The sequence below is a fragment of the Xyrauchen texanus genome, chromosome 24, assembly GCF_025860055.1.
Source record: "Xyrauchen texanus isolate HMW12.3.18 chromosome 24, RBS_HiC_50CHRs, whole genome shotgun sequence".
Taxonomy (NCBI): Eukaryota; Metazoa; Chordata; class Actinopteri; order Cypriniformes; family Catostomidae; genus Xyrauchen; species Xyrauchen texanus.
In genome coordinates, this window is record NC_068299.1 from 37,641,753 (window position 1) to 37,667,157 (window position 25,405).

Below are 25,405 nucleotides of genomic sequence, written 5' to 3' on the forward strand. Positions count from 1 at the left end.
CAAGGTGGAAAGCACCAGAGCTTTCATTTCACCGGGTTGCCAGATTGCATTATAAAATAAAGAATAAAATATAAGCGCTCGCGTCAGAACATAAGAAGAATTAATATATTTACAAACACGTCTATTAACACGAAATAAGAACAATTGGCGTTTCAGTATACATATGAATCAGTGCGTGGGACAGCCATCTGTTTATTGTGTCGTGGCTGGATAGAATATTTGGCAACCCTTTAGTCTAAATCCAGTTCAAGAGAGGACGCGGAGACGCACAAACACATAGCCGAGCTAGGATATGCGGTTTGGGGACTAACATATTTTCTGAAATCGGACCGTCGAGTCTTGGACAACTGGCTAATCACAATGTTTAAGGATCCAGTATTTACGATGTTGCTGTTTTTCGCGTTCCTGTGTGCAAGTGTCTGTGGTTTTGGTGAGTATCATGTCGTCAAAGCTTATACGCTAACGGTGTGTAACATGGATCAGTTTGTTCGGGTGTGTTCACTCGATATTCGACGCGTGGTCTTAAATCTCAAATTAATAATAGTTCGCTATGTCCGATTAGATGCCTTAATCTGTTTTTATTTGTATTTATTTAATTATTTTAATGATTGAATTATTTCTGTTAACAGGCCAAAGTTCCCATGCATTTATACAACAACATCTTCACAGAAACGTCGGGGAATTTTCGAGTTATAATATCAAGGCCTGGAGAATTAAAATCAGTAAAATAAATGAATATAATTATAAGCACATGGGTATTTTTTGAAGTGAACGTAAAATGCTATTGTCAACTCTAAAATATTTCATCACGTTCTCGTGATTTATTACAAAATCACGAACGACTGGGAAATTTCTTAGTCAAAAGTGTGGGAAGTTCAATTAATGTAGAAAGAACAAAGAACGGTTTGCTTAAGATTCAAAGTTAAATACATTATCGGAGAAAAAAAACGCATGATAGGCGGATCAGCAAAGCAACACGGATTCCCTTCACTGTTCAAGAGAGCATCCGTTCTAGTGGGGCTTGATTTGTAATGTCACAAATATTTTCCTCTGCTCCATTTTCTTTTCATCTGGACTCAGTTGTCATTTTATTATTTACTATTCCAACAGCAAAATAATAATCGGCATATATGTTAAATTAAGTTTAAAACGATACATGTTTATTGCATCATAAAGAAGGGTTTGCTTTGCCAAAGCAATAATTATAATTTCATACACTAACAGTAACCACAAATATCATTGTGTTCTTTGAAGTGCTTTTGATTACCATGTTACACATATAGTAATCATCATACAGTACTTACCAGGATATAAGTAAAACTTTATTTAGCACCTTTTAAAACCGTGTTTACAAAGTGCTTGACATGTTTAGGAGGTATTGTAGAAAAAAATAGCAAAAAAAGTTTTAAGAATTAAGGCAAAGCATCTATGCAAGTACTTAAACGTAGGCGATTCTAGCTAGGAGTTCCAAATGTGTCAGACCGCAATTAACACAATTCAAGTCTGCGTTGCATTCTCATCGTTGCCACACGAGGCGCTATAGCGAGATTGGTGTGAACTGTCAACAACTATCATAGCAGAGCAACTGTTCGATGAGAATATTGATGAGAGAGTCAAATCAAATCGATATATTTGTAGCAATTTACCTGAGTAATGGCACATCCAGTTTTATGGCACGAGTTTTGGAAGGTAACTCTATCGCCCCCTTGAGAACTGAGGTTTGTTAGCGCCACCTTAACGCAAGAACGCACGTTTAAACAAACCTTACATTTGCAATGTGTCAGCCAAGCACTCGGTTCTGCATCCGCATACTTGGCCTTTAAAATGGTTGAGCAAAAGACCTAAACAAGTGTGCTTTACTTTTTGAAGAAATAGTTCACCAAGAATTAAAATGCTGTCATTATTTAGCATAGTCACCCTCATGTTGTTCCAAACCCATATGACTGGCATTCTTATCTGGAAAACTGAAGGAAATAATTTAATGGAAATCCCTTTGGCTAAATTCAGAATAATAGCAGTAGTACATATTGACTCACGTTAACGCTTTTTGCAGGTACATTCAAATTGTACTGATTGATCCCCCAGCGTGAATTACTTAACACACGCTGTATTAATCAAATGTCACGTTGGACTTAACAGCAGATGCATTGGAGAACAGTTTGTTCATACGTGATTTAAATATGTTTGTAATTTTTAATAAGATGCAATTACTCGTATGTGCACTGCCATTTTGTTTACGTTGGGATGCTGCATGGTGAAAATTAGTGTCGGTTGAACTGGGATAAGGCTCAAGTTAACAAACTAGTCACTTATTACATTCTTCTTTTGATGGCAAAAAACTTTGCCACATCAAACGGTAACAAATTGACCCTTTACAAGTCACAGGACTTCTGTGATTATTTGAATGTTGTTACATAAAAAATAAAGATATTGTAATTTTGAAGAGTATGTTTGAGCAGCGGTTTCTTGATGATAATCACTTCATTCGCTCTCTCCTGGTAAACGGCAGCGCAAACAACATTACGAATGCAGATCATAAAGTTTAATGTTGGAAAAATAAATCGAAGATATAACGACATATAATAACTTCAAGTCCATTCCCAGATGGTATATACATTGCTTCACAGATCCATAGTTCGTATAGGCTACAGAAAAATATGTAATAAAAACACATTATGCACAGTTTCATGATATTTCTGACTAAATGAGTACATGTAATTAATATGATCTGCTAAGCATTACATGATGTACTGATGTTATTATAAAGTGTTACCTGCAGGCACTGGCCAATTTTGTGCTTGTGTACTTCTCACTTCTCTTTTTTTTATGGTAAGACTTCATAGCTTGCAACTACATTTGCACTTGCATTTGAGTTTCATTTAGCAGGTATACAATCCAGAGATTGTAGGTATTTGATTCCTATTGAAATGATTGTGATTGGTTCGCAATAGGGGGGTAGAACATATCCCTATTTTTAATGTAGAATAATGTGCTTTAGGAAGTTTTAGCAGCTGCATGCAACAAACCCCTTAAATTCAGAGAACCCTTAGTGGCAATACACTTACTATTATAACTAGGGGTTTTGAAGGGGTTTCTTGCAACTGGGCCCTGGAGGTAAAATCCCAAAATGATTTTTAACCTAACAAACCTTCCATGAGCTCCAAGCTTAACACGATGATATGCTTCTGTAGAAGCCACGAGTCTGTATTTGACGTTAAATAATAAACCACGGCTGCTGAAAATGGGTGTTTATTGTTTCTATAAGTCACAAGTTTACATATACCTTAGCCAAATACATTTAATCTCAGTTTTTCACAATTCCTGACATTTAATCTAAGAAAACATTCACTGTCTTAGGTCAGTTACGATCACTACTTTATTTTAAGAATGTGAAATGTCAGAATAATAGTAGAGAGAATTATTTATTTCAGCTTTTCTTTCTTTCATCACATTCCCAGTGGTTCAGGAGTTTACATACACTTTGTTAGTATTTGGTTGCATTGCCTTTAAATTGTTTAACTTGGGTCAAATGTTTTGGGTAGCCTTCCACAAGCTTCGCACAATAAGTTGCTGGAATTTTGGCCCATTCCTCCAGACAAAACTGGTGTAATGGAGTCAGGTTTGTAGGCCTCCTTGCTTGCACACATTTTTCAGTTCTGCCCACAAATCTATCGGATTTAGGTCAGGGCTTTGTGATGGCCACTCCAGTACCTTGACTTTGCTGTCCTCAAGCCATTTTACCACAACTTTGGATGTATGCTTGGGGTTGTTGTCTACTTGGAAGACCCATTTGCTACCAAGCTTTAACTTCATGGCTGATGTATTGAGATATTGCTTCAATATGTCCACATAATTTTCCTTCCTCATGATGCCATCTATTTTGTGAAGTGCACCAGTCCCTGCTGCGGCAAAGGACCCCCACAACACAATGCTGCCTCCCCCATGCTTCACGGTTGGGATGGTGTTCTTTGGCTTACAAGCTTCACCATTTTTCCTCCAACATAACAATGGTCATTATGGCCAAACAGTTACATTTTAGTTTCATCACACAAGTGGAAGAATGTTGTCTTTGCCATGAATATAGCCATTGCTGCTGATATTCCATCAAAAATATAAATAAATAAATAAATAAATCATCAGACCAGAATTTTTTTTCCCAAAAAATCTTTGTCCCCATGTGCCCTTTCAAACTGTAGTCTGGGCAGCCTTTAAATTTATGTCGATATAGGACTCATTTCTACTGTGAATATAGATACTTGTCTACCTGTTTCTTCCAGCATCTTCACAAGGTCCTTTACTGTTGTTCTGGGATTTATTTGCACTTTTCAAAATACAAACTATGTTAATTTCTAGAAGACCGAATATATCTCCTTCCTGAGCGGTATGTTGGCTGCGTGGTCCCATGGTGTTTGTAATTGCATTCTGTTGTTTGTACAGATGAATGTGGTACATTCAGATGTTTGGAAATTGCTCTCAAATATTAGTCAGACTTGTGGAGGTCCACAAGTTTTGTGATTTCTGATTTGGCTGATTTCTTTTGATTTTCCCATGATGTCAAGCAAAGAAGCACTGAGTTTGAAGGTTAAATACACCCACAGGTACACCTCCAATTGACTCTAATTAGCCAATTATACTATCAGAATCTATTTGTCTAAAGGCACAGTTAACTTAGTGAATGTAAACCTCTGACCCACTGGAAATTTGATCTAGTCAATTAAAAGTACAAATCTGTTTGCAAACAATTGTTGCAAAAATTACTCGTATCATGCACAAAGTAGATGTCCTGAATGACTTGGAAACTTCTGACTTCAACTGTATATGCTGTAGATGCAGCCTTTCCTCCTTTTGAAGTCACACCTTTCTTTGTTTGTATCTTACTTCCTGTTTTTCTGTTCTTTCACTTAGGTCTTAATGTCTCTCCCTATTCTTTGTTTACACTCATGTACTGGTCCAGATCTGTTTTGGGCAGAAGTAGTTATGGCATGTACAGTATGAATTTTATTTTCACACTTGTATCACAGTAAAACCACAGCTTGATCTGTTCTGAGGAAGTGTGAAAATGTTAACGTGTGAGTGATCACACGTGGTTACAGAAGTCTCATCAGCGTGGGTTCAAACCACAGGCATTTTTTGTTAAATGCATTGTCTGTGTTGCTTCAGTGAAAAATCAAAACAGGATCAGAATGAAACCGCATAAACGTCATTAAAGAAGACTTTTTAAAGGAAAATTCCTGGTTCAATACAAATTAAGCTCAAAGACAGCATTTGTGGTGTACATTTTTGACTCGTCTTCTTTCGAAGAAGCAAAAAACTGGGTTACAGTGAGGCACTTGCAATGGAAGTGACTTATTTTACCTGTAAAGTTGTTTAAATCATCATTTTGGTGTTTACAGCATTACTTTGTCATGGGAATGAGGTTTTAAAATATATAACTTTACACAGAAAATGTTAGTAAGTGATATTATCACATTACAATTATGTTTACACTCATGTTGTTTACCTCTTGTGGCTGTACTTTTAAAACCGTGAGTATTTTAGTGTTTACAAATTGGCCCTCATTCACTTCCATTGTATGTGCCTCACTGGAACCATGATTTTTGCTGGTTTACGGGGGCAAGCCTAAATTCATTTTTGTGGTAATCAACATTATGCCACATGCTGTCAATTGAGTTTAACTTGCATTGAACCCGGAATATTCCTTTAAGCACAGTGGCGAGGAACCACATGGTAAATTCACTGTGTTGCACATTCTCTCATGGACTATTGCTTTCATAAAATGGCAGCAACAGCAATTTGATAAAAAATACCAATGTTTGATGTTCAAAAAAATACTTGGCACATTAATAAAGAATGTGCATCACATATGCAGAGTTATCAACATTTTACAACACACCTCATCCAATCAGAATTTAGAGTCTGAACTCTCAGTTTTATGATATTTAATAAATATTATTTTGATAATGTGGACCTTAGTGTGGATAGACAACCATATTTAATTTGATGCAAATGAAAACAAGGCTGTAAGAAATAAAGTAGGGTACAATGGTACACCTTAAGGAAAATTAGCTTTTTTCTGGTCACAGAGTGTCTCAAGATTGAAAAACATTAATCAAGTTGTATTGAATATTAATGGAGCAACATATGTGTGAAAAGAAATAACAATAGAAGGTTGGTTAAAAGGCCATGATGGCGGTTATATTTATATAGTGTAGATACCGGGGCAATCGTTATAGGGCACAATTTGTCAACTTATGACAATACTTTTGAGACAGCAAGATGCTTTTTGGAGTAAGCGATTAAGATGATGCTTCCTCAAAATTACTACTTCAGAAAATGGTGCATTTCCTGTTTATTTCAAACACATTTGGCATTTTATATCATCTCAAGTATTCTATAAACAAACTAATCTCTTATGATTCAATGAGTCATAAGAGTCCACTTTGAAAATTGTTAATAAATCTGTTCACCCCACTTAAGAAACAATGTGTTTAATAGAGGCCTAAAAGTATATTTTTCTCAAAACAAATGTAATTATTTCAGGGATTTTCATTACCTACATAAATTTGCAACATTTAAAAAAATGATTAAATATTGGATCAAATTACCTCAGGATAATTTATTTAGACATTACACATAATTATCTCATGGAACAGGAACAATTTGCAGTTCGTAGTGACAAACGGGTGTTTAGGAAAGTACTGTGGTAGGTTTTGATGCCATTTAGTGTTTTGGGAGAAAATAAAATCAATGGTGCTTTTATACCAGTGTTTCCTAAAGTCCATTCAATAGTTGTACTGACTTCCAAGTCTTTGGTCATGTGACCTAAAACATTTTCAACCAACATTTGTTATTTTTTCTTTTCACCAGAAACTTTCTGGAAAGACTATTTTCAAAGTTTTGTCATCTTAATAATCAACACTATTATATGCAAGATTACAACCATTTGAATGGACTGTACTTCTATCCATCACAGCATTACGAGTTAAGTCCCGTTTACCCTTACTTATGTCCTTTTAAGAGCATTTGGAGGACCTTTTATTCTTTTTGTAACTTTCAGGTCCTATCAGTAAGAGAGGAACCCATAATTAAAGAAACAAATTCAAACTGGTGGGGAGCGCTATCGTTGGAAGTGTGAGAAAAGAGAATATGCCTACACATGTCAAGGCACACAAATAAAACGGTCCTTTCAGCCAAAAGAATGATGTTTTTAAGTAAAAAATAAGATTGGGCATTTGTGCAATGCTGGCATGTGATTGCTGTGGCTCGAGTTCACACTCTTTCATATCCTCACATCAAAACGGAATGCCAGAGATTTAGCAACAGTGGGCCTCCTCTTGCATGCAAATTGTTTCTGCCTACTAAATTTCACTTCTCTAAGTATTTATAACTTTTTTCAAGGTCTGTGTTATTTTATTTGATTTTCATTGATAGTCTTGCTCATTCTTCCTAAAACTTACTATGCAGAAACTGAGTTAAGAGTTTTACTCAACTGATTGATCATTTCTTCCCATTTAATTTTTCCCAATGTGCTAAGGTTAGTTTCATTTTTATGCCACAAGTGAATTTCAGACTACTCTACAGTACAGTATATGTGAACTTGGGGATTTATTCACTTATAACCATGTACTTATGTTGAGCACAATAAAGACATTAGGCCTACGCTAGTGCTGTCAAAAGTATTAGTTCTTCGGTACCAAGTCGATACTAAAATATATAAGATGTAACAAAACCATTATTTCTACAGAACCGGTAGTACCGGGAACCGACTCAATCCAGTACCATCACGCAGTATGACTGACATACCACAGCTTTAAAATGCTCATTTTTAGCATGTGCTCTTTTACTCATACTCAAATCAATCATATTAAAATTGTGAAATGTCCTAGCGTGATTTATTAAACCGCTAAAGACTGCAATCCTAGAAGAGATGTGTACTTTGGAGTGGTTAAAGCACAGGGCTGTTAATCAGAAGGTCACAGGTTCTAACCCCACGGCCACCACCATTGTGTCCTTGAGCAAGGCACTTAACTCCAGGTTGCTCCAGGGGGATTGTTTTCCACTGTAAGTCGCTTTGGATAAAAGCGTCTGCCAAATGCATAAATGTAAATGTACATTGAATGTATAAATCTGAATGCTCATCCACTGGAAACTCCACAGATTTGAGAATCATTCACAACACGTTGTATCAGATGACAGAGCAGAGCACTAATCTTCTGTGAAGTTGAACCATACAACACATGTAAACCTATATATAGTTCAAATCACAGCATTTGCACTTTAATCTCAACTCTGCATTATTTATATCTCAAAGTGCTTGACAGTAATGACATTTTAAAATGTAACATTTAAAAAAATGAACACCAACAACAGCAAGACTGCTGTTGGATAAAAGTTTGGGGCTAAAAATGCAATGTCATGTTGAAAAGTTCTATTTTCACTTGCTAAGTTAAGAATGAATTGATTAGACACCATTTTGATGATTAAATTAAATGAATCTCTAAAACATGGAGTTCTGAAACATAAATATAATAAAAAGGAAAACATGATTTGGTAAAGAATAAACTGATTTCAGTAGGGCACTATTTTAAAAACACTTGATGCATCCTTGATTGAAAAAACACTTGAAGGAAACATGGATTTCTTTTTAATAAATTTTTTACTTTGAAAAGTAACTTTTTAAATTGGCTAAATGGGTGTTCAATTCATATTATCCTTTTTATGCTGCAGTACCTAAATTGGTTTCGAGAACTGTGAAATTTCACTGGTATCGGTATCGACTACTGAAATTTTGGTACCGTTACAACACTAGCCTATGCTACACAATGATCATCCAAAATACTCTCATGATGACTAGTAATAATTAGTACGTGTTGGCAAAATCGTGAGATATTGTACAACCTGGCTCATACAAAAGGTACAACTTTTAGACCTACCAAACAACAAACAGATTTTCAAATGGATTCAATACAACAGGCATTCAATTTTTGCTCGTAACCTACACAGCACTTGATTTTATGAACGGAAATGTCAGTAAACAAATTTATAAATACTGCATATTTATTTAGGCTTTGCAATACAAATTAGGGCTGGGCGATATGGCAAAATATATTATCACAATATTTTTTTCCATATTGATCGATATCGATATTTGTTACGATATATAATTTAATAATGCTGCCCGTTTGAAAAGTATACTGATAATGATGCCTGAAGAAACCTGAAGGTTCAATATTTGTTGAACTATATAGTTTATTAACATAAATAAATAACAATGCAAACATTTAACTGTGCAAACATGGATTGGTTGAGAATATATTTTGTTATAAAAGAATATTGATAAACTTTAAATCTAAATGTTAACATTTTACTTTTAGCAAACATGCTTTATCTGCCTTGACAAAACAATGCAAGTTAGCTTGCCTTGTAACTGATTATAAAATATAAAACTAAAAGCCGTGACTACAGTACTATCACATCAAATTTCTTTGGCAGGGCAGCAAACATTTCAAAATGTTTGCAGAGGTACAACCAAGACAACAAATGTAAACAAGTGAACCACAAAGTCCCTGGCAGATTTAAGTACTTAACTGTCAGATAAATAAAATATTAATTGTGTACTGGTTTTAAATATCTCAAATGTTTTAGAGGTAGCAATCTGAGTAAAAAGTGCAAAATGTAAACATTGTAAACCAGTCACTATGCTACACCTTTTAGGTAGTGCTCATGTAACCCTAATTACCCTATTATAGGTTTTTTGCCAGAAAGACTAGTCTGTCCACAGCATCTGGCGTTAACTAACGTTAGCCTATTGGGCAAAACTTGTGGACGGAGTAACATTAACATGGGCCCGCATTTTCATACTCTCGGTGTGGTCGCTGGGATGGTACCTTTTCAGGTGACCGAAAAGGTTTGTTGTGTTTCCCGTCTTGGTTATCACCGACCGACGGCATATTTTGCAGACCGTCTTTATTTGCGCATCGTCGCTTTTCAGATATCCAAACCACTTCCATATAATTAACGTCTTGTTACCTTTTTTTGTCAACAATTTCCTCAGCTTTGGAAGATAGTTCGAGTTCACTTTCACCGTCGCTTTTGTCGTTTCCACTCATTTTTTCTTTACATTCACTTTCTTCACTGCCGGTAGCTCAAACAGTGCTCTGCTAGCAAATGGGCGTGTACTTAGACGCACAAGCCAAAATCTGCGTTCTGACTGGCTGCTGTCCGTTTATTTCTGCTTTGTAATAGGCTGTTAGGTCTATCCATATCGCGTAAACATGTCAAAAGTTTATCATCGTAGTCTAAATAAATATTATCGCGATGCCATATCGAGATCGTTTTATCGCCCAGCCCTAATACAAATGATACATGTCAATTACCTCTAATACTCTTTCCTCATCTCATTCCAAATCCAGATGTTTCTTTAGTTATTTTCTTATTAAAATCATGGATAAGTTTAGGGTTTGGATAAGGGATTGCACTTGGAAAAAACATAATTTTTCAATGCTTTGTTCCTTTAATGTAGTAAATGTCATTCTTTTGTACAGTACAAGCCAACTCTTCCTATTTTGCAATCTCATTCTTTTATTATGATTTTTCATGAGAATGGGTTTGGTCGGCTGCTTAAGAATGCAGAGCTTATCCCTGATCAAGCTATAACGCACATCCTTTTTTTGTACTCCAATGTGACCCCGCAATACATTTTATTTGAATTGCAAATTAGTCTGTCTGTCTCCCCAATCAGAGGAACCATCATTTCAACTAAATTGCAAAGTGGATTTAAAATGTTTAATGCAAGTAGTAAAATACAGTTAAGATTTCTTTTAAACTTATCAATGCACAGTTCTGAACAATATTTATGTATATACTATACATATATGTGTTTGTATGTGGTGAGAATCACCCTGGCACCAATTGAAAAGAACTGGGCCTCACACAAGACACCAAAGCATGTGGTGATCACACTTCACTTTGTGTGTGTGTGTGTGTGTGTGTGTGTGTGTGTGTGTGTGTGTGTGTGTGTGTGTGTGTGTGTGTGTGAATATCAGATGGCCCCTCCATCCTCAGGACACCAGCTAAGGAGTTTCACCTTAACAGTAAAATAAATATGTACATTGGAGGGAGTTGGTCATCTGATTAATCTGAAGTTGTTGTAAAATTCGGCCTAACCCTTTAGAGCTCAAGACAAGGAACAAACAGTTGTAATAAATCAGTTTTTTTACAAAAAGATAAATGAATAACTAACAAAATGGTAATAATGTGCTAAAAGATCAAATAAACGAATTGGTAAATAATGTGCATAGGATGGAAAGATGCAAGTGGTTCAATTGGACAATGGCAGTAGCAATGGCAAAGTATGACTATTATCTTATGGAAAGATAAATGTCTGTTTCTCTTTTAATTAATAAGGTGAAAACCTTATTCCTGATTAAACAAATAACTCCATAGATTATTTGCAAGACATTTAATACATAGGTTAGGTAATCTAAAGAACATTAAAAAAATCATAAACTTATAGTATACACTAATGCCAAGGTCTCTAGAAAGAGGTTTAGTAGTGATTTTTACGTTCTTCTTGCTTTGTCTATAAGTTTGGTGACTGCAACGTCTTCCACTGGGGCTCAGGGCCACATTACAGTGGGGAAGGAGCTGGATTCCATTTCAACAGCCTTGGACATGAAGGAGCTGAGGAATGCTGATCTCCAGGAAGCACTGAGAGGGTTCTTGCAATCTGGAACATGCAGATATACAGCCCTTATGTCAGTGCAAGATTCCTCACCTGGAACACACAGATGCACCAAACTTGAAGAGAAGGTTTGCTCGCCAGAGCTAAACCTTGTCACTGTAGTTATCTCCCTGGTATAGGGATTCCGAACTTGGTGTTGCAATAGTATCTTGTAGTGAGACTTGGGTGATCTTCTGTCTCTCGGATGCAGACTAGGAACGTTGGATGATCGTGTTATCCTCTCTCATGGAGTGAGACCAGAACGGAGAAGTGTTATAGAAGTGTATCCTGTTAATGACCCTCTGGACAGGTACTCCGGACAAAGGTGTGGTCATCCAGAGGATAGTTGTATTCATTCCTGATGAGATTTTCATTTGGCGCTTCTTGTTTCAGGGTTATTGTTGGCTGCTGAGATCTGAGGGGTCCCACAGAGTCTGGCTCACCCTCCCTTCTCTTTCATAGTTTGGTTTGTGTGAACTATTGTGCTAATTGAACAACTGAAATTGACATGTACAGTTCTGTGAACAAACATGTTGCAGTTGGTGTCCATGTTAGGAGTAAAAGTTTGTGTGAAACATTTGTCTTTTGTGGCTTCTTTGTTTCAGCTTTTTCCACATGGTAATTTAATGCTGTTTCGAGAGGTCTTGAAGAAATGTATGGTCCTTTTCACCTCTGGCCTTAGGATGGGGGGGTTTGAGAGGTTGCTAAGAAACCACTCATGGACCAATGAGAAGGCTTTGCCAATGTGTTGGAAGGTCTTTCCTGCCTTGTGAGGGGTGTCTGGCACGATCATATTTTTTATCAAGTAAATTCATGTTGGATCATAATTTCTTTTAAGACCTTTGATATTAGGGCAAAAATCGTATTCGTGATAATTGAATTTTTTCCTGTAAAAATATCTAAATCCTTCAAGATCAATTAGATTAATCTTGTTTTAGAAACAACACTACATAAGATATGTATTTTTAACATGTGTATTTTGTCTCAAGGAAAACCTATAGATGCCACATGCAAAGAACTCATGGATCAGGAACATTTTGCAGTGTATAGTGACAAACAGGTTTTAAGCAAAGTACTGTGGTGGTATTTATTGCTATTTAGTGTTTTGGGAAGAAATAAGATCAATGGTGCCTATTACCCCACGGAGCCTTTAGACCTGTTGTACTCTAAATGTTTACAAAAGTCTGATGCCTCAAAATGTGTTTCAAGTCTTTGAGTAAGACTTGCATATCCAGTGTAAATTTGTAACACAAACGAGAAACCATTTCCTTTGTCCAAAATGACCCAAAATAACTTTTTTTATTACAGCAGTTTGCTGTGATGGTTGATAATTCACCATTTTAAAAAACATTTAAAAACACCCATGTATTTGTTTTATTTTTCATGAAACTCAAATCTTGCTGCTTTGAACATACAGCAGTAGGCCACACTCATTCTAGACACTCATTTCTTTCTCATTTATTATTATTATTATTTTAAGTATAAACATACATATGTAGCTGCAATTCATATTTGTCTTTAAACTTTAGATCTTTAGAAACATAAATTCAGTTCAGTCAAGTGTGTCCAAACTTTAGACAAATTGTATGAGCAAAAGTCAAAATCTTCATAATCCAAAATTCTGAAATCTCAATGTGATGTGATATGAGGATTTGTATGTATTGTTGCATAAAGTTTGGTTCTAGCAAACATACAGTTGAAGACAGAAGTTTACATACACTTAGGTTGAAGTCATTAAAACAAATTTTTAACCAGTCCACAGATTTCATATTAGCAAACTATAGTCTAAACAAGTCATTTAGGACATCTACTTTGTGCATGATGAGTAATTTTTCCAGCAATTGTTTATAGACCGATTGTTTCAATTTTAGTTGACTATATCAGAATTCCAGTGTGTCAGAAGTTTGCATACACTAAGTTAACTGCATTTAAGCAGCTTTGAAAATTCCAGAAAATTATCGCAAGCCTTTAGACAATTAGCCAATTAGATTCTGATAGGAGGTGTACCTGTGGATGTATTTTAAGGCCTAACTTCAAACGCAGTGCCTCTTTGCTTGACATCATAGGAAAATCAAAAAAGTAGCTAAGACCTCCGGAAAAAAAATTGTGGACCTCCAAACTGCTGAAGGTACCACGTTCATCTGTACAAACAACAGTATGCAAGTATAAACGCCATGGGACCAAGCAGCCATCATACCACTCAGGAAGGAGATGCATTCTGTCTTCTAGAGATGAACATAGTTTGATTTACATAATAAATCAATCCCAGAACAACACCAAAGGACCTTGTGAAGATGCTAGAGGAAACGGGTAGACAAGTATCTATATCCACAGTAAAACAAGTCCTATATGAACATAACTGTAAAGACTGCTCCGCAAGGAAGGAGCCACTGCTCCAAAACTGCCATAAAGCCGTTTGCAAGTGCACATAGGGAAAATGATCTTACTATTTGGAGAAATTTGAAATAGAAATTGAACTCTTCGGCCATAATGACCATTATTATGTTTGGAGGAAAAAGGGTGAGGCTTGCAAGCTGAAGAACACCATCCCAACCGTGAAGCATGGGGGTGGCAGCATCATGAACTAGGGTTGGGCGATGTCCCCTAAATTGGCAGTTGACGATGTTGACAGTAAAACATCACGATGGACGATGATATCGTCGGGGGGGGGTGGTGGTATATAATTTCATATAATTTTAAAAAATGATATGACAAATTATTTCGTTATTTTACTAACCCAACTAATGACTCGTCGGCGCTTTATCAGTAGGTTGCACGACACGAAGCTTTTTTTTTAGCTTTCACTTAAGAAGAGTTGTGCACTTTTTATTTTAATATATCTCTTTACATAAATACTATTTTCCACTTAAGAACTCTAATTTCGTTATTTTACTATCCCAACTGACTCATCCGCGCTTTCCAATAGGTTGCACGTAAGGGGAAAAATGTTTCTTCCACTTAAGAAGAGTTGTGCACTTTTTATTTTAATATATCTCTTTACATAGATATTTTTTTTTCTACTGAAAAACTATAATTTCGTTATTTTACTAGCCCAACTAATTAGTAGCCTACTCATCCGGGCTTTTTAATATATTGGGCCTAAGAAAAAAAAGCCGTCTTTGGGCAGCCTTCTTGCGAAGAGAGCAGCCACAGCCACGCTCACTGATGAGCAAAAGGTCGAGGCAGAAATGACCATGTACCTGCAGGAAATGGCCATTGATGGGGAAGAGGACGACAAAATGTTTCCGTTCATTGCAAGATTAGCACGGAAATATCTGTGCATATGTGCTACCAGTACTCCATCAGAGCGGGTCTTCAGCACAGCGGGTAGTGTAGTTACTCCAATCCGCAGCTTATTAAAACCAGATAAAGTGAATATGTTGGTATTTCTGGCCAGAAACATCGAAATTTAAACATGGTCTATGGTGAAAGATATTAGACTTCTATACGCATTTTTCGCCATCCGTTGCGGAGCTTCGATTTTGCATATTATTTTTTAAACGTTCATTTGTGTAGTTCATATGACCACTTTACAATTTTTCAATAACATAATTTATTTTGTAGCCTGTGTTGAAGTTAATTGTGCTGCTAATTATAAGTGAAATGTTAATGCCGAGTTTCAGTCTGAGTGTTGTTCCCGTTTTCTTGTTCTTTATTTGTTGTTGTTCTATGTTTTAATAAATGTGTGTTATTCATATTCACCTTGTTTCTTTCATTTGATTTGACATTATGGATTTATGGCCAAGGAAATTTTTCTTTAAAAGTATTAACCAGACAAAAGTTATTTGACGTTCGCTGGTCTGGGTTTATCTTAAACTGCCGCTTCAGTGTATACAAGAGCTATGTGACAATGAGCAAGATTTTCTGAGACACTACAACTACTAATAATTAATTAATAAAGGCTTAAAATAAAATATTTTAATCTAAATGTACAGTGTAAGACATGTAAAAAAAAGACAAGAAGCTAACAATGTCAAGATCAATATTTGTGTAGCCTGCCTGACACGGTATTTTCACAGACTAACACGTCACGTCTCTGGCATATACCACAGTATTTAAAATAGCATATATGCATTAGTTATATTCTCAATTTAATTTACAGAGCAATCCCTGCAAAGTTTTTAGGTTAACTATAGAAGAGACTAGGATTAGTGAGTCACACTAGCAAGACTCGCAAAAGGGGGCGTGGCATCACGATGGTGGCTCTACATCGTGATGTTGGTCAGCCATCACGATGGACGATGATATTGTCCATCGGCACAACCCCTATCATGAACACAGTTTAAATGCATTATTTTTCATATTAATATTGTGGTAGTCCAGGATTGTCATCTGGTTCGAGTAGGTACAACTGTCATTGTACAAGTAGGTTGTAACGGTTGGTCGGTGTGGTATTTGTCTCACCCCTCCTCCACTGTGATTGGATGGCTGGGAAAAAGTGACCGCGACGAGCGCTGCGTTTTACACAATGTTGAACATTTTGATCCAAATTCAAGCCTTTTATTCAATTATTTCCATCCCCATCTGCCGCTTAGCCTTCACACCTGCTGTAACCGTCAACACGCATTGGTTTTGTTTTCAAAATTCTAAGTATTTTATTGTACGTATTCGTGTCTATACAAACATGTACCTTTTAAATGTTCCAAATATTAATGTACAATTAGCAACGTATAATATTGAGATCAGGCTGGAAATCTATGAAAGATATTAAATCATGACCAAGTGTTTAGTACTCATTAAACAATACTGAAAGAAATGAACTTTGTGTTTGTAAAATTGAGGTTACTAGATTACTGAATTTAACCAGCATTATTATTTATTTCTTCACAGTTCACCCTCCAACAAACATCAGTGTTGATTGTCACAACTTTGTTAATATGCTTTACTGGAACTACAGTAAACCAGCTGAAACACTGAAATTCATTATAATGATCAAATCCTATGAAAGGTAAGCATATTATCACAATCATAAATTCTGTAATATAACATAAAATGCTTATGCCATTGTCTATTTGAATACTCAATTTTGCGTGTTAAAACCATTTAAGGCACAGTTAGTTCCAGTCAAAAGAGCCGCTTGGACATTCTTTTGATAACTTTGCCTTCAATAACTAAATATTCTTTCTATATAATTTATCTCTAGAGATTCCCAAACAGTGGAAACATCTCAGACGCGCTTGAACATCAGCGAGTATACCAGCGACGCTACTGATAATTATGTAGCGACTGTAATGGCACATGATGGACAAGAGAAATCAGGAAATGTCAGCACTGAATTTACCTACAGTCTTGACTACTCTAATTATAACACACACAAATGTAAGTTGTCTGAGTAGTTAATCATATAATACTATACTGAATTCTGCAATGAACTTTGGTGTAATTACATTGATTGCAAGGCAGCACTGTGCTTTTCTAGTATTGTTTTCTAATAGTAAAACATCAGTTTTACTATTGCGCATACTCTGCAACAAAAATAACTGCGAATATATGTGTTCCTTTGGAACTGTTTACACTCGGGACAAACATTCTGACATATTTTCGGTGAGTGTGTTGATTTGCCTTTTATTCATTCGCCAATGAATGCAACGACCAATACTAATACGTTGACATTTGTCTACAATGACACATTATACTCCGCTTTCCAACAGCACCTAGATTAAGCTTCTAGTCCACTCAGAGGCCGAAATATTCGACAAGCAGTGGGGAAGGTGTGTTGGATCACAAAATAGACAGTGTCTATGGACAAGCACAATGCGATTGCTTGGCTGCATTAGAGAGCCACCTGCATTTAGATTTATATATATCATGCTATATCTTTCTAGCATCTATTTAACCATACAGGCTTTATACATTAAAGACGTGCCGAATTGTCTCATGCACAGCGAATAGAAAACATCACGTGCTGCCGAGTGTCATGGCACGAATGCGTTTTCAGTTTCCATTGTTTTTCAAAGTATGTATGCGTTACTAATGTATGTATGCATCTCTATATTTGGTGAAGGAAAATGCTGTTCCTTTGTGGATGATAAATGTAACTTAAATGTTTGGTAATCAATGTGTTTTTGACCGAAAAGTATTAGTGTGGACATGTGTTGGAATTCATTTTCCTCAGTCTCTTACAAGTTGGATAATTTTTGCTTTTTCTAATATGCATTATTTACTTGCAGGCTCTGTGGACTTTCCAGATGTTAATATGTCTGTTCGTAAAGATGTGATTGAGGTGTCCTTTCTGCACCCTTATTACTTTTACAAACAGGACTTTCTAAAGGAAGACTTTGAATTCAAAGTCACGCATGATCGGGTAGGAAATTAGTCATTGGCAAATCGTTCAATAATATTGGTACTTCTGATACTGAGATGGTAGAATCACATGGGGTAATGTCCTCGTGGTTATGATTAGTGGTTCTCGCTCTCAATGGGGCATGTGGTAAGTTGTGCGTGGATCGTGGAGACTAGCATGAGCCTCCACATGCTGTGAGTCTCTGCGGTGTCATGCACAACGAAACGTGATAAGATGCACGAATTGACGGTCTCAGAAGTGGAGGCAACTGAGTCTTGTCCTCCGCTCCCTGTTTGAGTAACCACGCCACCTCGAGGACCTTCTAAGTGGTGGGATTTTTATCTTGCATGAAAGTGAATGCATAGTGAAATAATGAATTACCAAATAGTTGTCTATTATAAATGTTCACTCATTTAGTTTTTTTTGTTGCTCCTTCTACAGCAAGAGAGTATATATGAATGTTTTGATGATGATGATGAGCTGTGCGCTGCAGACATCCACCTTAATCAGAGCTTTGTTGGCCAGTGCATTGAGTTACATTTTGAAGGGAAGATTGCTGGTATACCTACAAATGCCTACAGAAACGTTTGTGTCCCCCACCTGCCTGTTGAGACTGGTAAGACCATAATGCTTTCACACTTCACCTGCTGTCAGAGGACTGTCTAGAACTCATTTATTCAGCCCAGATACCTCGTGCAAACTTCATAAGTCCATTTTCTCCATGTATAGTTTTGTTTGTTTCTGTCTTGCAGTGGTTATTTGTTGAAGAAAACATTTGTTTTAGGCATTGTGTGATAACTAGTATGTTAGTATACACACTCAATCGCAAGCTCTGTTCCAAAACCTAGAAAGCCACTATTGCAGTTTACATAAAGGCTTCTCAATCTCTCCTCATAAGTGACTGATTTGGAGCGCTGCATAGGCTGCAACCCAAAGCGGCATACAAATATTACCCCTAATGTAGCGCCAGGAAACTCTACTCACTATTGATTTAAATAGATTTTGACATTAGCATGTTGCTAAGCTAGGGTTGCTAATGCTTCAATAGAGAGTTTTTTGTCAAATATGGGACAAGAGGCGTCCCGAATGAGATGTCTTGATTTCGGCCAAAATACGGGACGTCCTGGCTTTGGTGATACGGGACCGTTGACAATCCTATGTTAAGCTAACATTGCGATTCTCAAATTAGCATAAAACGCAAACCTCACACAAAGTATGTGGCGTAACCCGTGGTAAACTTTATTTTCTTGACTCAAAAATGCATAATATTTGTAAAAATAAATTAACTTAATTACTTTAAGTTGTGTACACATGTATTCATGGTGCAAAGTATTTTTGTTATACCTTTTACTTGGTTACACCACATTACATTTTTATGTAGTTCTTTTAAAGTTTTATTGTATTTTTTTTATATATATATATATATATATATATATATATATATATATTATAAAATGCAACAAATATTTTTCAAAGAAATTATTAAACCAAATTGGACACAGGTTAAATTGCTACGAACTTGACACGTGTGTTTAAACTAGATTTTTAAATCTCTGACGATTTTTTTCGTCAGAGAAAAAATTAGCAAATGACCCATTTAACTGTTTTGTTTGTACTCATTCTCATATATCACCTCTTCCGGTGGATGTTGTTTTCATACTGAATTTGTTATAATGCATTGTGGGAGTTCTGGAACAGAGCTGTTGCTCTATGATTTACCATGGTTCCATGACCATGGAAATATCAGGGAATTTAAAAATGATTTCCAAGCCTGGATTCAGATTACCTTTTTGGATTGGGATAAAATATTATAATATAGTCAACATCTGTTGCTAACTAAAATATTCCATTGCTATAAATTGCTTTTGTGTGCAATATTTCTTACATGCCGTATATACTTTGTATACACCTTCCCCTAATAAAGCTCACACTTTTTGTCTTGTAGTTTTTACATTTTGCCAATACTACACTAGATTGTTTAATTGAGATATGTTCTTGACTTTTCTGTCCTGTAGACAAGAGCTACATCACGGCTGTAGTAGGAGTTGTTGTTGTGTTGCTCTTCATTGCTGGAGGTTTTGTTTGGATACTCTGCAAGAAGTGGTCCAGGATTCCCCAAATTCCCAAAAATTTGGTTTGTCCTTTAAATTTCAGTTTATATCTTGAGGCTTTTATGTAGCACGTAGGGTTGTCATGATCTGTACCAGGGTTGTTGGTTTGTTAGTCTTTTACTAGTGAAATTTCACGGTTATCTATACTAAGCAAAAACTAATGCTAATTTTAATTCATTATGGTCACGTCCACACTAATGTTTTCACTAGATTTTGCAACATTTACACTTCTCATTCGAAAACGTTCACCATAACCGCATACTTTGGAAAACGATGACGTTAGGAAAGGTTTTCACATTTAAACTGATATGTATGGATGTGGCCGAAGAAAACATTTTCAAGTTCTCAAGTAATTTATTCTAGACAATACTGTTTACAATCATTAATATAATAAAAACAAAGAAACAAATTACAAAGGACTGGAACAAATGAAAACAATAGAACAAAAATTCAAATGAGGAAATGTTTTAGTGAGGCCTAACAGAAGTGTCAAGTCTAAATGTGGTAGGCACAAAATAATTTCTAAAACTGTTCGGCCTACTAAATTAAGGCAACAGTCTAAATTCTTCATTCAGAATATGGGCCTGATAATAAAAGATTTTAATGGGTATGCTTCAGTGCTGTCTGCTTGTATCTATATGGTTCAGTTCTAAAAATATCTTCAAATAACAAAAATAATCTTTTAAATAGTTTTAATAGAAAACAACACTTGGATATGAAAGTGCCTCATGTTGAAGAAACACCCATACACTGCCCTAATGCACAGATTCAATATATTTATACAAATTTTATACAAAATAAAAAAAAAATGTGGGGGGCCCATTTTTTACGTTCACTTTAGAACTGAACTAAATTTTGACTTGCATTTATCCGGTTCAGACATGTATCTGCATTACTGCAAAAACTCAAGAAGAAGCCACAAGAAGTATCGAATTGTATTGACCTCGCACTATAGTAGCAGTACTTCGACAGCTCTTGTAGCAGCATTTTCTACTTATGACAATCAGTCTACAGTGACTTGCTGTTGACTCAATAACGTTTCCAATACCAAGACTAACCATTTGTTTCTTTCTATTAGCAGCGGAGCTTTGTGACTTCACCGCGATTAGCTACCACCGATAACCAACCCGATCAGCCCATCCTCTCTGCAGTGATGGCTGAAGGTCACACACCCTTACTAGAGCCTTCTGAAACCCCCACCATTTCTCCAGTTGAGAAAGACAGCAGCACAGTCATTATCCCTACTGACACACAAGTGGAGGTGGACCACGACACATCTGGCATTTCATTTGTGGAGTCTGAAGACTACGGCAAGTCATCTGATTATGACAGTCCCAAATTCCTACTGGAGATGAGTCCCGGGGAACTTACGCACGGATACGGTCCACGACCACCTGTGCTTTAGTAATTGAAACTGAAATGTCTTGCCATGAATTTTGGCCTGTTTGACACGATGCGTCTGCGGCGCATGAGCGGCACTGCTGCGTGAATTCGATGGCGTTTCTACTGCAGGTCAATAAAAAAGGGGGAATTTTTTTTTTTTTTCCATGTGGGAGGTTTTCCTTTTCATAATGGCTATAAATAATAAAGTGTTTATCGGGAGTGAGCAAATATTACAAACTTGATAATCATGACATTTCTACGAGGAGGAGGACCATATTTAAATTGAAATGGTAATCAACTTGGAATGGAACCCAAAACATAAGTTGCATGATATAGCCCATTTAATGAATAGTTCGTGTTCAGTTAACGGCATTAAAAGTAAAAAACAATTTTTTTAATCATCATTATGCATCAAACTCTGTTGATTGAACTTGACTTGCATTGGTCCTTAGATCATCTAGATGCGTGTGGAACTTGTATCAAGCCCGAGTGTTTTTTTCTTCAAACGCTCTCTAGAAATACATGCTGCTTCATAAAAGCCTACATTGGAAATGCAATATAAATCCAATTATTAACGCTTTTGCAATGTGTTTGCACCCAGTAAAACTGAATCCGCATCGAATATCTCCTCTTATTCCCGTGTCTGGGCACCACTTGGTTGTGAAAGCCGTAACCTGTTAATATGAGAGGCGGAATTATGTGTTCTCGCAAGCCACAGATGCATTGTGTAGAACAGGCCTGTTCACATGCATTTCATGCAATCGTTACTTGGTCCTATAACTATTTCACACATGTATTCACGTAGCTTGACACAAAACGTGCTTCGCTGTCAGCAGTGCTTAATTTGTAAAGTCTAATGTTCTGGAACGAGGATTGGTGAGACCACACACCGCTGAATCCGACTGGCTTGGAGTTGTGGGGAGTCCGTTGAACACCCAATCACCTCTGCAAACAAGCAACGCAATGCGATTTAAACTAAATCGCCCAGAGTGAAATCAACAAACCGTGTACACTACAAGCTGTTCGACTTCTGTCTTGTAGAGTAGACCGATTTGTTGAATATGCTTTGAGCGGTCTAGTTTTGTCGCAATCACCGTTTGCACTTTAGATTGAGTATAAAAGGTCTGATGATATATATAATATGGTATTATTAATGAATTCTAAAATGTTAACGTTTACTTTCTACTACTATGAACAGGGCATAGCATACATGTCTTTCAAAGGTGTAAAAGGGAATCCAATTCTGGAGTTGAATCTGGAATCTGGCTTTTTTGGTCTCAAATTAAGCATCGACTCTCAGATATATAACTGTAGGAATAAGGGCCATCTTAGTCTTGTAACAGCACTGCTTTCAATATACTTGTGCATGTTTCAGCATGGAGCACTTATAGCTAGTAGCCAGAGGCTTTTTCAGAGCTAGTAAATTGCCAATATGAATCTCTCACGCATCTGATTATCTACTGTTTATCTTACTCTGAGAATGATTTGCTTTGGAGTAGAGGACAGGCAGATGATTCAGGGGAGGGGATGCCACTTCAGAATCAGCTTTATTGCCAAGTATGGTTACACATACAAGGAATTTGTCTCTGTGACCAGAGCTTCCAGTGCACAGCAATACAAAAACAACAGCAAGACATGGATAATAATAAAAAAATAAGTATACGCATACATTGTACATGTATTAGAATTGCACTGTGCAATTTTTGTTTTAGTTTTTTTTCCCTGAGGAATGAAATGGCAGAAGAGGAAGATGTGTTGGATAATATAGAAAAGACTAAACAGTGTATAGTTCTTGAAGGGGGGGCAGGGGGCAACCAATAATCCTCTCAGCAGTCCGAACTGTGCTCTGTTGTCTTCTGATGTGGTAGCTGAACCAAACCAGACAGTTGCTGAAGTGCAGAAGACAGACTCAATGACTGCTGAGTAGAACTGTATAACTTGAAAGCTCGTTCAAAGCGAAAGTGGAAAAAATGAATCTTTTCTTGGAGGGCTCTTCCACAAGACTGTTAGTGAAAGGTGCATTCATGCAGTAATGCCATGTTTCCTTCAGAGTACCCACTTTGAGGGCTCTGCAGTGCTGAGTGAGTATAGGGCATAGGGAGGATCACTTGCGATTGGATCCGCCCCCGATCTGCTCTAGCTCATGCTCTTAAAGGCACCTCTGCTTAATTTTCTTTAACACACACACGATTTACAAAGAAATCTCATAACACATTAATACTGTTATTGTGAGGTTATGATGAGATTTTGTTTTATTTTAATTTCAATATGCTATCCTTTTTCTGGATGACCACCTATAGATTTGTGAACGAAAGCGGTGCGCACTGTGCACGTCAGTGATGTCCTGGTCATATTTAACCCCAAATCAATGCAAAGAAATCCATGAAATTGTATTTTACATATAGGAAATGAAGCCTACATTTAGGACCATTAAGATTTTTAGCATTCAAGATTTTTTTAAGTGCATTTTACCCCCCAATTCTCATTTGCGTAACTCACCTGGGTATGTTACGGTAATGAGACCATTACTATTCCTAAAGTTTTTTGTGATGATTCTCATTAATTTTATTTTCTGTATTGCAGAAAATGCTGTTGAACAATATATTTTTTAATTCGCCAAAAAAAACAAGCAATACTATGATACAATTGAAATAAACATCTTTTTTTGCATTGCGGTAATGACAATTATTAGGTGAATCATGTCATGAAAATATTGTAACAAATCTTAATAGCCCTAAATTAGATTTTATTTTCTATATACGAATTATCATTTCTTAATTCTTTAAATGTAGGAAAGATGTGACCTGGACATTTTCTTCACAGGTTTCGTAAGAATCGCTTAAATTGTGTTTTTTTTTTTTCTCTGTATGAAAGATTCTGTCCGAAGCTGTAGTTTTATACTGTCATATCACATTATTCTGTCTGCAAAAGAAAGTTACAACAACAAAAAATGCCACAAAGTTGTTTGTATGTAGGTGACCCATACAGCATTACTGTGATTGCCTTGTGAGCAAATGCTTTTAATTCCATTTTTAACCAAGTTCCAGCTTCTAGTTGTTTTTGTTTGTGTTTTAATTTTTTTGAGAAAGTATCAATTTCCACAGCCTTAAAAGAATTTTTCTGGACTCGTGCATCTCTGTGCACTGCGTGTAGTGAGGATGCAAGTGTCTTCACACTGCAGCATTAAGGCAAGATGTCTCTTGCAAATCTGCTTGAGGAATCAAAGTCAATCCCACACCTGATTTCCTGTACAAAATGTTTCATTTACATTTGGCATTTATGTATTAGGCAGATGCGTTTTTCCAAAAGTGTATTCCAGGTATATCAGCACATTTTACCTTGTTAGTAGTTGAGGTCAACGGTGTATTGTAAAGATTTTGCATATTTTTTTATTTCTAAAAGATTTTCTTTTAAACTGTCTGTTTTATGTTTGAATGTTTAATTCCATTAAGAGTTTTAAGAATTGTATTAAAATCAATTGTCTGATTTCCTCATTCCTGAATTCCTGATTTATTTATTTATTTTCTTCAACAATACACACAAATTAACAAGGCATAGCAGCTTATACCAAAGACACACATATATACACACACACACACACACCATATTATTTTTCTAGAATACACATTTTAACTGTTAAGTCATCTTCTATTGTTTTCAACAGTGGAATGAAATTGAGGTTAAACAAGTCAGTGAGGTTCTGGGATATGTTTATTCCTAAGTATGTCATATTATTTATTATGAATGGTGTGTCCTGTATGCTCGGTTCATGTGGTTTCAGGTTCAGTGGTAAAATTGTTGATTTTGAGTTTATGGTACAATATTCGTTGATGAGTTTAATTATTTTAAGCAGGAAACCGTTGGAGTGTGTACTCCAGGTAGGGAATGAGGTTTGCCCCAAGTTAA

General features: G+C 36.2%; 1 protein-coding gene across 2 annotated transcripts; it reads left to right on the top strand.

Moving 5' to 3' along the window:
- The first annotated feature begins 253 nt into the window (after positions 1–253).
- Positions 254–24,993, top strand: LOC127617869 (interferon gamma receptor 1-like). 2 transcript variants are annotated; one of them, XM_052089986.1, is made up of 7 exons: positions 254–430; positions 16,553–16,670; positions 16,866–17,041; positions 17,893–18,026; positions 18,447–18,621; positions 20,021–20,139; positions 21,195–24,993. In XM_052089986.1, exons 1-7 carry the CDS (start codon positions 361–363, stop codon positions 21,519–21,521), a joined length of 1,119 nt encoding a protein of 372 aa, XP_051945946.1. In that variant the 5' UTR covers positions 254–360; the 3' UTR covers positions 21,522–24,993. The 2 variants fall into 2 exon arrangements, with proteins under 2 accessions (XP_051945946.1, XP_051945947.1); XM_052089987.1 differs by having other exon boundaries at positions 21,198–24,993.
- The last annotated feature ends 412 nt before the right edge of the window (positions 24,994–25,405 follow it).